A 12,474-nucleotide genomic window follows, 5' to 3' on the forward strand; every position below is an offset into this window, starting at 1 on the left:
CGAAGCACAATAATCGATAAGACGAGACGCGCGCGATACTTATCATGATTGTGAGATCACCAAGGTTGGAGGGCAGCCCCACTTGATAATTATGTCAGGGTTAGGGTGTCCTCCCCTCAAAGCGGGGAACTTGTCCTGTACAACTCTATAACGTACCACAGTAAATTCACGAGATTGCCCGACTGCCTACTGAGATAACTGAATGGGGTTGTTTGTCCGGATATCACTGCTTCGTATTGCTTTCGTAGCTGTGAGTCATGAAAGCATAGGCGGCATAGATGCTAGCGGATTGAGATTTGTTAGACAGCACTGCAGCAGCCTACAGAATTATAGCTCATCTTCCCCTCTCTCGAGTTCAAGTTCTTCGAAACCCATCTTCTTTCATTCTGAAGTCTTATTTCTCATCAACCTGCATTTAGATTCTCCCCCGACACCAACAGCTTTACTAACAACTTTACGAGACCTAAAAGATTTCTACTATTTCAACTTGTTCCGTCCATCTTCTTTTTACAGTTTCATTGCCGCATCATGTCAACCCATATCACGCATCTTGTTCCCAGTGGGACCGGCAACATAGAGGGAAACGTCTATATGTACATCGACAACTCCAACCTATGGGTTCAGGGACGCAAGACGTACGCCGAAAGGCGTGAGATGGCTGTCTTGGACGACCCATGCTGGCGGTTTGATGCGGGAGTCCTTAAAAACATCCTGGCCGATAAGTGGTAGTTAAGTGTTACGTCCATCTGCGCTCTTGGCCAATGTGCCTCAGATGTGACTTGTTAACACATCCTGTATCAGTTTTGCGCCCAGACGGCGAGAATTTGGCACCTTTATTACCTTGTATGGCTCAACGCCCCCGCCTGTTGATACGGTTTGGGAGGCTATGGAGTCGTGCAAGTATTCGTCAAGACCTTGGGAGTCACTGGTCCGGGCGCGAAAAGAAGGTCGACGGACAGCTGATTGCAGACTCAGTCAAAGCCTCCGTCAGAGCAGAGGTCGGCGGCATCTCAAGCGAGTTCGTCGTCGCCTCGGGCGACAGCGACATTCAGACGGCCGTGGCCACGATTGCCGAGTGCGGGTTCCATGTCCGCGTCTGGTCGTGGGAGAACTGCCTCGCACGCCAGTACAAGCGGCAGACCGACAAGCTCGTCCACGTCCATCTCCAATCAGTATCTCGAGCAGATCGGCTTTCAGAATAGCAAGTGGCAAGGCGACAGGAGGAACATTTCGCCTCATAGTGCCGTCGTTTTGAATCCGGAGCCCAAGGCAGCGGAAATTCACGAGTTTTTCTCCCGCTTCCAGCACCAATATTCCCACTGGTGCTACAAAATGGATGAGATACGAGAGGGTGCGGCGAGTTGCGACCTGGTAATAATACCGGCTACCTTGAATTCCGAAATGGACTACAATGCCAGGGATCGGTTCTTTCAAACCTGTAAGGAGGAGCTGTCCAAGCACGGCTTAACAGTGCTCCCCTACCAGAAGTATGCGCAACGTTTCCCATACTTCAAGGCTAAGCTCGCCATTTCGAACCGATTCCACGAGTTGCCGGACAGTGTTCTCGGCGATCAAGAAGACTACAACCCCGCGGCTGTTCACGATAACGACGCTAACAACACGGACGACGGAGACGGCGGTTCTTATACAGACGTCAACACCAAACTTGCCAAACGTAAAGAGAAGGCCAAAGGCCGAGATCACCTCGCGATGGAGGTGTGACTTTCGCAAGTACTGCGCCAAAGGCGTGGCCTGCAAGTTGGCCACACCGAAGAAGAGAGGAGGCACTCTCAGGTCTCCGGGCCCGGCAAGGCCAAGAGATTCAAGCTTTGCAGACATCAAGAGAAGTGCATCCGGGGCACTCGCTGCGACTTTGCCCATGGAGAGTCAGAGCTGTTTTTCCCTACTTGTGGCAAGACAGGGGCGCATGATATGGAGATCTGCCCGGAGAGCACTCGGAACGTGTACCGCAAGTACACGCACTAGGTGATCAGTTTACAAAGTCTGTCTGATTCTCCTTTCAGAAAAATCTCAATTTTAAGCTTCATATCTACTATCCCTGCTCTAGTTGACTTTGTCCTTTCAGATGAACAACATAAAGAGACTGAGAGTGAAAAATGGAAGCGTAGGTGATGGTAACGAACGGGGAAGAGAGAAAATGAAAGAAGGCTCGATATTGCTTAGACCTGGAACGACTCAGCTGGAGAACAAGTCACATCCGAGGCGCTGTCAACACCAGACGAAAGGGAGCCATATAAATTTATTAGCAAGAGTGTGATCCTACCTCTCCACAGGTTTGATACTAAGCTGCCGCATTCCATTCCCCAACACCTGTCGTGCATTCTCATACAACACCGCCCGAGCGAGTGCCGCACTAGGCCTTCCTCGGTGCCCCAACCACCTGCAGCACGTCATAGCTCGACGAGAGCTGGTGAGCCAGACGAAACAGATACGTCAAGACGGTCGACGGCTCGGAGGTTGTTGAACGCGACGCCAACCACGTCAGGGTACTGCGCCGTAGTCCGGAACAAGGCCGCCGAGTGCTCGTCCTCAAGGTACGAATAGTCAAGCTCCTCCATGACAATCATATCAGAACCGGCAGCAGCCTGAGTAATATCAACGCCGCCCGCACCACCCCTCGCGTTCCTCAAAACCGACGACAGCCGCGCGTGGCAGTACTGCAGATACGGCTCCGTGTCGCCCTTAGAGGACGTCATGCGGGCCATGTCGAAGGGGGGTAGTTGTTGATGCGCTTGTGCGACATGTCCTGGACCATGCTGCCGCGATGCCGACCGTGTCCGCCACGGCGTGCGGGTCTGCCACCTGGGCGTACTTGGCGGCGTTGACGCGCATCACGTCGTGCATCGCGCCCGCGCACCGGTCTAGTATGTCGCTGAGCAGTTCTACCTTGCTTAGGCGCGTGGACATGCCCATGACCTTGCCGAAGTTGACGTGTTTACACTTGGTTGCGAGGGTGGGATGGTCGGGATGGTTGAGGAGGTCGACTGTATTGAAGACGCGCTGGAAGTAGGCGTCTTCTTCAGACGAGACAATGTAGAGCATCTCGTCGAAGGAGTATTGCCTTGCTCGGCACAGGATGGAGGCGACGTCCCGTAGGAGATATGTTGTTGTGCCTGTCCGGCCTCGCACGATGGCTGTCCCGAAGTGCTTCGCGCCGTGTTTTGCAAAGTCGATCAGCCACAACCCTTGGTCCTCTTCGTAGACCCCCTTTGCTTTCAAGATTGCCTCGACCTCCGCCACCGTAGCCGGGTTGACTTGCGATTCCCCGGCATACCCATGAAAGTGGATCCCCAACCGAGCATAAATATCGACATACCGTTCGATACTGATATCGCGAAATCGCTTCCACAGCGCCAGCGCCTCCGCATCTCCCCTTTCCATTCTCTAGAAGACTTTATTTTTCTCCGCAAACAACCCGCGCGACTGAATTTCCGCTGTATCCCGTCCCTCATCCCTCGCCTTCTTACTCTCAGGCTCCTCAGGCTTGAAATCGGCATTGATCTTGACGTACACATTGAGCAGGTGCTTGAGCGGCTGCGCCCACCACCAGCGGCCGAACCGCTTGCCCGAATCGCCGAGGTAGTTCAGCCGGACGACGTCCCACCCCCGGCTCTCGTACAGGTTGGCGATGAGGGCGCCGAGGATGGTGCTGCGGAGGTGGCCCGCGTGGAACTCCTTGGGAATGCTTGGGAACGAGAACTCGATGATGGCCCTTTTCTTCTTCTTCTTGTTCTGGTGATGCTCGGATACTAGAGTTGGGGGGGTGGTGGTGGTGTTGCCGTAGGATGCCTTGCGCTCATGGATGAAAGGGAGGATCTGGCGATGGAGCAATTTGCAGGAGTAGAAGAACTGGAGATAGTTGTCTTGAGGCATCGGTGGGTTGACTGGCAGCAGCGCCGGAAACCGTAAACAAAACGAATAAGTCTGTGCAATGAAGTGATGGAATCTAACGTTCAAGACAGAAGAGGGTGCAATACCCTGAAAGCCAACTCAACAGCCAAGTCATTCGCTTTGGCATGCTTTAGTTCCAACCCCGGCAGCACCAGCACCAAGCCCTCCTCAGACGGCGTCGAGATCCGCTGAAGCGAGTCGTAGAGCAGAAGTCGGTCGCAATTTACCAGCTCCTCGAGAGCAGCCGCAATGGACAGACAGTAGGTATCATTGGGGCTGTGAACGGTATCTGCATCTGGGATATTTAGGTAGCAAAATCAGCGCGGCAAGCTGCCCCAGGTATGCCTCCAGGTCTGCCAATGACGTAGCTCTCTGACAGGCAGACGAAGATATGGCAAAGGAGTGCGAAGTTGCCTGGCGAGCAGCTTCTGAGACTTCTTGAGATTTAGTTGTTAGTTAGCAAGGAGTTGCAAGGAAGCCGTATGCCTTAGGAAGATTCTGTTCGTAAGTGGAAGATGACTCAAAGGGATTATTTTAGTAGGATACGAGATTCATACACTGGGCACTCTTTCAAGCCTGCCGGATGAATATTCGATTCCACTGCCCGATGACTTGCGCTTGAAGTGTCATAAGGAAGATGAGTCAAGGTCTCAGACATGAACCAACAAGACATTTACATTAACTAGCCCACAATGACCCCCGTCTTCCCAACGGACAGCTAATTTGCCCACTTGACACATCCAACCCTTGTGCCACCTTGGCTTCGGCCCTTCCTCTTCTAACACGAGTCTACTAGTAAGTTTTGGGATGACAAACTCGAAAATCATAAGATTGTTCCAACCTGTTAACAAAAGGCAATGATTCCAATGTTTAGATTGAAGCACTCACTGAATGGGAACATCCCCTGTATGAGAAGTATATCAGGTGGGGACATGGTAGTCTCAAGCAAGTCGCATTTTCTCATTGACTCGTGTGTCTTGTTGATTGCTTAATACGATCAATGGCTGGCAGTAGTTATATTGGAATATCGAACTCAAGTTGAACACAGTAACGTGAAAACCAACTGATTCCAGGTATTGCAACATGACTATTCCAGGCCCCAGGAGCCAGGTACGCTCATGCTACTACTAAGTCTAGATGTTTTCCTAGATACCTTTTACTAGGGAAAACGCAACACGGGCTTCAGTCAGTGCGGTGTATCTTGGAGAACCAATGAAACGACTTCATTGCCACAAGCCGTAAACCTAGAAGCAGGAAACACGAAAGCCAAGATACTCTCACCCACCCGCTTAACGAATAGAAATCTCGAAATCATCCCAGCGAAACTGGGGAACAATGCATATCGTCGTTGTCCAGTCATAAACATTTGGTCGTGCCGATTCTACAGTCATTCTCGGTGGCGTACAGTTCGAGCCAGCAGTTGCCCATATTGTGAATCTCGAACGCTCTGTGTGGGTCGGGGACACGGGTGCAGCTTGCAATCAATTCCCACCGGAAGATTTTCTCTTTAGCCAAAGTACCCTGAGATATTTGAGTATGATCAACAAATGCAGAGAGAAAAACTGCACCTTGTTCTACCGCGGCCCGAGAAGTGCGCCGTCGGCGTCGTCTCACATTCGCTGTCGCCGTAGACGATAAAATCCCAAGCCTCAACCGCTGAGCCCAGCAGCGCCATCCCCATGCAAAGACGGGTCAGGCTCATTGTCCTCTTGAAGGGCAGCATCATCATGGTTATTTTGGGAGGACGCCTCGCTCTGATGATAGGGAGAGGCACGAGGGCGGACTTTTATGCGGTCGTCTCCGTACACAGGCGCTTGGTTGCGTCTTGCGACGCAGAAATCGAGAATTGCGCGGCGGAATGTAGGCTAATCATGGAGCCAAAAGGGGAAAAGGTCAGCTGCTGTTTTTCTTGCGAAGTACAGCGTAGACGCTTCTTCACACATGCATGAATGGAAAAAAAAGGGAACAGCAGCCCGAGAGCCGCCGCATTACGGCTAGGGAAAAGACTCGGGAGGAAGAAAGGTACAGGCAACACATACGGCGTCGATCTTGGTAGGAATCTCAATGAATATGTCCCTATTCCACTGATCGGCGTGAATCAGGTAGCGGACGGGGAACGGGACGTCGGCGGCGTAGTCGGCTGCGTACTGGTTGAAGACGACATCGCGCCAGGTCTGGTTGAGGTTCCTGGTCGTCATGCTGAACTCGACTTCCGAGAACTCGAGGGCGGAATTGACGTCTTGTATATAGACGAATTTTTCTCCTTTCTTTCCTAGGTGAGTACTCTCTCTCACTCTTCTCTTTTCTCTCTCGGTCTCTCCTTGTTGGACAGTAATCAATCAAGCTCAAGATGTCCAACTTCCGGGTTCCGGACGCCAGCAAAACTTCTTCGCAGACGACTGAGACTGACAAGAATGCAGGTAAAATCCCATCCGCTTGCCGATATCGCTTGGTTTCAAATAGTGATTAACTAGCAAGAGACCAAGATGTTGTTGATGGCAACCGCCTGCCAACCTGAAATGAGGTGTGCAGTTGGTGTTTGGAGCGGGGTTTTGCCGTGGCACAGTCAGTGACGAACCAACAACAACGTCCTCCGAGGGATGATCTTGCCGGTATCTGGTAATCGCCTCACTGGCACATCCCGTGATACCAATAATTGAGTGGGATGAGCCGGGCAAGTTGGATGAGCTTCGCTTAATTTGGGGCCCATGCATACCGGACAGCCTCGTGTAACCTCGAAGACTTCCGAGGTACTGTCATGCCCACGAGATCAATCCTGGAGGTGTTGCTGGTGAAGGACTGAGGTAAGGCAGGCTGCAACAGCAGCCCCTGGTGAGGTTGTATCTCCAAGCGTCCATTATCTACTAGTACACCAACGATGACACTCTCTCGAGTTTTCAAAAGAGCCATGGCTACAATGATTTGGCAAGATGGAAATCTACGGTTACTACCATAACAGTGCCCTAAACATCATGCTGTCTATGTAGAAGAGGCTTTTGCCTTTCTGTCGGTGATGAACAAAAGGCCAAGAGAGATTCCAGTAGACGTACCAAGCAGGCAAGGGAGATTACGAGCAATGTACCCCGGGAACGCGTCCTACCGGCCCAGAACGGGAATACAAGCAATCTATCCCTCTCTCAGTGGCTCACCAAGTTCTTGAACCTGTAATCTCAGTTAGTACCAACCAAGCCCCCAAAAGAATAGAGCAACCCACTTGTTAACAACCCGCTCAATCCCATCACACCCCATCTTGAGCACATCCATCCTCGGCCCATACGAGAACCTCACAAAGTGATGGCACGGACTATCAAACAGATCGCGTCTCCTGGCGGGGTTTAGATCGAAAAAGATGCCCGGCACGACAATGACCTTCTCCTCCAGACAGGCCTGGAAGAAGTTGAGGCCGTCCGAGATGGGACCGGGAAGGCCCTCGAGGTTGAGCCACAGGTAGAAAGTCGAGTCGGGCACGTGGCGGATGGTAAAACCCATGTCGCGCAGGCGCTGGACGACGTAGTCGCGCTTGGCGCGGAAATGCTGCTGCAGCGCGGCCATCTCCTTTTTTACGAGGGACGGCTCGAGCATCGGGATGGCGGCTTCTTGGAAAGGCACGTTAGTGCCGCCGTCGAGATACGAGCCGCAGGAGCCGATTCTGTGATTTGTGTGCGGGTTGAGTTATGGGAACAAGGTAGGCGAATGGGGGGAGGAAGGGTCGGAAACTCACGCTTTGATGAATTCCTTGGGACCGAGAATCCAGGCCACGCGCCAGCCGGGCAGGCGGAAGCGCTTGGTCAAGCCGTCGATGATCAGGACGTCGTCCTCGTCGACGTCGATAACGTTCTCCTGTGATGTGTCAGACATGTGTACATAAATCGCGGGAAAAGATGAACACATACTGCGGCGCTGATAGTGGTACCATCACAGTCGCTCGTGTAGTTGTAGCCAGCGTAAAACTCGTCACTAACCAAAGTGGCTTCACGAATCACAATTACATCATGCTCTTAAGGGGTAAAGGAGGGTTGAGGTTCGTGAGTGGAGGGTAGGGGGTTAGGGTCCTAGGCGGGATAGAGGCTATGGAGATGGGCTCGAGAGCAAGACAAAACTTGAAGGAACAGGAGAGAGGAGGAACGGGGGCGGATGAGCTTACCGCGTTCACGGCAGATGTCCTGGATCTCGGCCAATTCCGGGTTCTTCACGACGCGGCCGGTCGGGTTCCGGGGATTGGACGTGATTATGACGCTGGTTCCGCGGGCAATTTCCTCGGCAATTTTCTCGGGATGAATGTGGTAGCCGTCTTCTTCTGAGAGAGGAACGGGGATAGCGGCAAACTAAACGGTCAGCACTTGTTGCTGGCCGAGTATTTAGGGCAAGGGGTCTTACGTTCTTGAACAACGAGAGCATTTCGTTGTACGCTGCCTCTTGTCAGTCTCCCAGTCACCTAAACTCCGAATTGGGGACACGTACCCGTGTAATCGGGGATGAAGAAGCCGACATAGGCATTGTTCAGGACGGCAGCGATGCGGATGAGACCGGCACGGCCGCCGGGAACAATGGCCACGTTCTCCCAGGTATACTGGCTGGCCTTGCCCTGGCGATGCATCTTGTTGTACAGGCGCGCGACGGCCTCCCTCAGAGGCTTGATACCGGCAGTGGGACCGTACTCGCGGCTGGCGGTGGAGATGTCGATGTGGTTGGGCCGGGGGAAACAGCCTTCAATGTCGTCATCGACCTGCGTCTGTCAGGAGAGAAGTACGATGCGGCGTTAGGATAGTATGTGTTGTACCTCAGGCGCGCCCTCTGTACACATGTCAGTTCTTATTCCAGTATCTCATCGCTGGCGGGAAGAGGCTTACGGCCCAGATTCGCCCATTTGTCGGGCTCGTCGAGGAAGCCATGCTCAGCAGCTCGCTCAGTGCACCATACGACACCAGTCGAAGCTCTGGTAGCATCGAGCCCAGCATGGGGGAGATGGCTGCCGATTCGTTGTCAGTTTCCGAGTTCTTGAGAGGTCAAATGTGAGAGGGGAACAAGGCGGCGTACCCTTCGTGAGCGGCTCTAAATTGGCGATGCACCTTACTGCTTGCCTCTAATGCCATGTTAGCTGTGGGATCCTCAGTTTTCTCGAAGCAGCAAGTCAGTTCACACCATTCAGCCCCGGCTCTCCGACAGAGAAGCGGCGGCAAGGCCGAGGGACGCCCGTGTTACGGTTGATGCTGAACTTGCGGTGGCCGAAGCCCGGTAGGTCGGCCATGGTGGGCTGGTGGAAAGCTGCAAATTGTTGGCGGGTAGGCAAGTGGATAAGCGGGTTCTTAAATTGAGGCCGAGGAGAAGCTTGTCGGTCACGGTTATGAGAACTCGAGAAGCAACACAAGTGGGGGGGATCAAGAAAGCGCCAGGAACGTGCCAGGAACGTGCCACTGAGCAGTGTCCACCAACTCTGCGGCTGAGGGAGGCAATGGCGGCACGAAAAAAGGATTCTGCAACCCCCTTCCGACCCGAGAGGTTGTCTCACCGCAACTGCAAATCGACTCAACAAGGAAGCTCTCGCCGTTCTCGAAATCGTGCCCAATGCCAGCTGCCAGGGCTGGCAAACACTGCCGGCCTGCATTCACTGAAAACGGGCTTCCACGGCTTCCATCGCCGCCATTTCATGCAGCTCATGCGAGGCAGGCTGAGTTGAGTGGCTGAGACTGGGATTAATCGAGGCACCGCCAATGCAAGGAATCATTCGAGCTGGAGCGGGCCAGGAAGGAGGAGGACCGTACTCCGTACAACAGTAAGTTCCATTTCTGAGACACTCAGAGCTGCTGTCGGCAATCTCTCAACTGGTACAAGCCAGCAACAACTGGTGAGAGTATCCCGCGACAAGATGCGCGAAAGTCGCTGAAGAACTTGAGTCCCATTCAAGCAGCCATGTGGCGTGCGAGTGTTGTTGATCCGTCAGTTAACCCGCCATGGCTCCATAACAGATCTGATGGGGTAATCGGCCCGGCAAAGGCTCCGGCTAGCGCGTCTCTTGCCAAGCATCACGAGTCCGATCGGGTTCTTGATTTTCCTGCATCATTTTGGATGAGCCCGAGATTCTTCTCCTATTGCCCCAGAAATTGAGGCAGTGATTGCGTCCCCTTCTTACCTTCTTGTCCGTGTTCATTGAGTTGCTTGGCAATCCGGCCTGTTTGTTCTGTTTGCATTCTTTGTACTTTGCGCTCGATGAGTCGATACGCTGTCCGACCCAGCATCGAGGCCAAATTGGCAGTTGAGAATCAATCATAGGGAAGCAGCACTAAGAATGGAATTCAACCCTGGGGTGTTAGTGAGCGCAGAATTTATGTTACTCCGTACTGTGGTAGGTATGGATAACTACCGTAAGTGCTCATTGAATTTGGGTTTTCCTCACCGCAAAAGCCCCGTGCACAACCTTGCGGACCCGTGCAGACAGGGGGTTTTTGCGGGTAAGATAAAACCCGGATTCACCAGGTATCATGGTATTTACACTCCTTCTTTCACTTAACTACAGTAATTATATTGTACGGCTAAACCCCTGACTGATCACTGGGCCTCTCAAATGCGGGAGCTCTGTGCTGTGACTCCCCAGGCAGCTGTGGGATACCAAACTGTCTCTATAGGCCATTCCATAGCTGCCAAAAGTGGGTATACTGCCATTCCTCTGCGCTTAAAAGTTGCTGGGCGGTTGAGTGGACTAACCAAGTCAAGAGTTCGAAGCTGGCTCCTGCCCCACTGTAGTGATACCTTCACCTAGCGCTCAGACCGGGAAGTCCCTGAAATACTAAGCAAGCCCACACTGGTCCCAGGCCTCTCGTTCCGATCTTCAGAGCTCTCCCTTGTGGCAGCCTGGGCTGGTGCAGGCCGACGAGGGGGCCGGCCAAGAGTCGCAGGCGCTTTCGTTTTCGTTATCCTGTCCCGCTCGGCTATAATAGCGGCGACGGTGCTTGTCCCGCGTCCTGCCGCAGGTGCCGCGGGGGTTCGCGTGGTACTCCACCAGCGGAATGCCACCGGCGCTCTGGTCGGCGCGATTGTCGGCGCCTGTGAAGCCGGCACCGAAGACGGGGCGACCGCGGCAGTTGATGGCTTGGGTGTTGTCGGCGGGGGTGATAGGGGCGGCACCTGGGCCCTTGGCGTGCTGAAACCGCGGCCGCCGAAGTGGGCGGCAAGCAGCTGGGCGGCCAAAGCGCGGTGGTGCGGGTTCTCCTGCACCATGTCGGCGAGGTTGGGCTGCGCCAGCGCGGCCGCGCGCATGGCGTGTAGGACGTCTGCATAAGACTTCGCCTGGGTTGGTGAGAAGCTGAACTTGCGGTGTACGTCGGCGATGGTGGCAAAGAGCGACCACACGTCCATCTTGAGGCTTTGCGCAAACCGGCCGTCGTTGGGTTAGAGCTCAGGGGCTTCGTAGTAGCCGGTGCCGCACTTGGTCACGGCTAGGAGGCAGTGGTTGGCGAGACCAAGTCGGCCAGCTGGAAGTGAAGTTGTTCGGGATCTCATACTAGAGGATGTTCTCGGGCTTGACATCGCGGTAGCACATTTTCATGTAGGCCAGGTGATCCAGCGCCGAGAGCATCTGTTCAAGCACAGCCATGCTCAGCTGGTCGTCGGTCCACGGCTTACTGTAGCTTTGGCAAGCAATCTCAGATCTCGTGTGCGCAGCGGCATGTATATCTCGGGCGGTGGGCTTTTCCATTTGGCATGGCCGAGTTCGATGATATGTTTCTGTGAGACCGTGATCTCCCCCCTTCATGAGCCTCTTGTCTAACTGAGTTGGTTTGGCAATGCTGCCTGTTTGTTTCTGTTTGCATACTTTGTGCTTTGCGCTTGCCGCCGGGTCGAAGACGTTTCCCCAGACTCAGTGCTACCTAGGTACCACACAACCTCTGTACTCGTCTTGGCAGCATGTGCATGACGTTAGCATAGCCGCATCTACGGGTTCCCAGTAAGGTCCGCTGAGTTTCCCAAGCCCCGTGTACCTGGGGGAAAGTGGCTCGTCATCGACGCGGGCGACGGCGCCTATATCATCGAGCGGTTATTGAGTAACCTGATCCAATAAGGAAACCATGAACAAGCAAGGCAATTGAGATCTCTCACCTCACTCTGCCTTGCGTGGTATTCGACGTTTGGTCCTCTGTGCCCGCGGGCTTTTCGAATTGCGGTTTTATGGGGACACATGGTAGTGGTGTGGATCAATATGTTGATGAAAATGGCATGTGGACAGCCGGAATTTTGAGGGAGCCGAAGACTCGGTGGTAGTTGCACATAGATAGATAGCAGGCCGTTCTCGATGTCTTGCTGCTTTATCCAGTACTCGTCAGCTTCCCCACCGCCCGAGTCGTCTTCATCCGCAGTGGGCCGACTGTCCAGATCAACGGCTTGGTAGAAGAAGTAGGCCGCAAGGACTCCAGTCGCCAGGGGCGAGTTTGTCACCGTGCTATCCCTTAAAGCCTTTTTCAAATTGTCAGTGCACTCGTCGCGTCCGCTTTTTATATTATTATTATTCCTACACCGCTGTGCCCTTGGGCTTGCCGGACCTTCAACAACTTACTATACAGGAAAACC

The 12,474-nt window shown here is 53.5% G+C and overlaps 5 protein-coding genes across 5 annotated transcripts; 1 reads left to right on the forward strand and 4 right to left on the reverse strand.

Annotated features, from left to right (window-relative positions):
• Positions 1 to 169: 169 nt before the first annotated feature.
• On the forward strand, positions 170 to 1,722 carry N657DRAFT_691060 (uncharacterized protein; the record flags this gene model as incomplete). The annotated part of the gene is made up of 3 exons (XM_062797084.1): positions 170 to 649; positions 976 to 1,075; positions 1,128 to 1,722. Exons 1-3 carry the CDS (start codon positions 529 to 531, stop codon positions 1,720 to 1,722), a joined length of 816 nt encoding a protein of 271 aa, XP_062646315.1. The 5' UTR covers positions 170 to 528.
• Positions 1,723 to 2,289: 567 nt separating this feature from the next.
• N657DRAFT_664466 (Nucleotidylyl transferase) lies at positions 2,290 to 4,846 on the reverse strand (the record flags this gene model as incomplete). Its single annotated transcript, XM_062795238.1, has 6 exons — positions 2,290 to 2,470; positions 2,502 to 2,777; positions 2,824 to 3,394; positions 3,434 to 3,945; positions 3,999 to 4,207; positions 4,801 to 4,846. 6 exons carry the CDS (start codon positions 4,844 to 4,846, stop codon positions 2,375 to 2,377), a joined length of 1,710 nt encoding a protein of 569 aa, XP_062646316.1. The 3' UTR covers positions 2,290 to 2,374.
• A 715-nt stretch (positions 4,847 to 5,561) lies between these two features.
• Positions 5,562 to 6,110, reverse strand: N657DRAFT_681555 (uncharacterized protein; the record flags this gene model as incomplete). The annotated part of the gene is made up of 2 exons (XM_062796396.1): positions 5,562 to 5,777; positions 5,952 to 6,110. The coding sequence occupies 2 exons, from the start codon at positions 6,108 to 6,110 to the stop codon at positions 5,562 to 5,564; spliced, it is 375 nt and encodes a 124-aa protein (XP_062646317.1).
• Positions 6,111 to 7,049: 939 nt separating this feature from the next.
• On the reverse strand, positions 7,050 to 9,160 carry N657DRAFT_681556 (PLP-dependent transferase; the record flags this gene model as incomplete). The annotated part of the gene is made up of 11 exons (XM_062796397.1): positions 7,050 to 7,074; positions 7,127 to 7,561; positions 7,634 to 7,752; positions 7,806 to 7,909; positions 8,057 to 8,237; positions 8,290 to 8,321; positions 8,374 to 8,638; positions 8,693 to 8,706; positions 8,763 to 8,881; positions 8,950 to 8,995; positions 9,055 to 9,160. The coding sequence occupies 11 exons, from the start codon at positions 9,158 to 9,160 to the stop codon at positions 7,050 to 7,052; spliced, it is 1,446 nt and encodes a 481-aa protein (XP_062646318.1).
• Positions 9,161 to 10,738: 1,578 nt separating this feature from the next.
• Positions 10,739 to 11,503, reverse strand: N657DRAFT_681557 (uncharacterized protein; the record flags this gene model as incomplete). The annotated part of the gene is made up of 3 exons (XM_062796398.1): positions 10,739 to 10,998; positions 11,058 to 11,272; positions 11,412 to 11,503. 3 exons carry the CDS (start codon positions 11,501 to 11,503, stop codon positions 10,739 to 10,741), a joined length of 567 nt encoding a protein of 188 aa, XP_062646319.1.
• Positions 11,504 to 12,474: the final 971 nt, after the last annotated feature.

The sequence above is a fragment of the Parathielavia appendiculata genome (assembly GCF_033297405.1).
Source record: "Parathielavia appendiculata strain CBS 731.68 unplaced genomic scaffold N657scaffold_8, whole genome shotgun sequence".
NCBI classification, from domain to species: Eukaryota; Fungi; Ascomycota; class Sordariomycetes; order Sordariales; family Chaetomiaceae; genus Parathielavia; species Parathielavia appendiculata.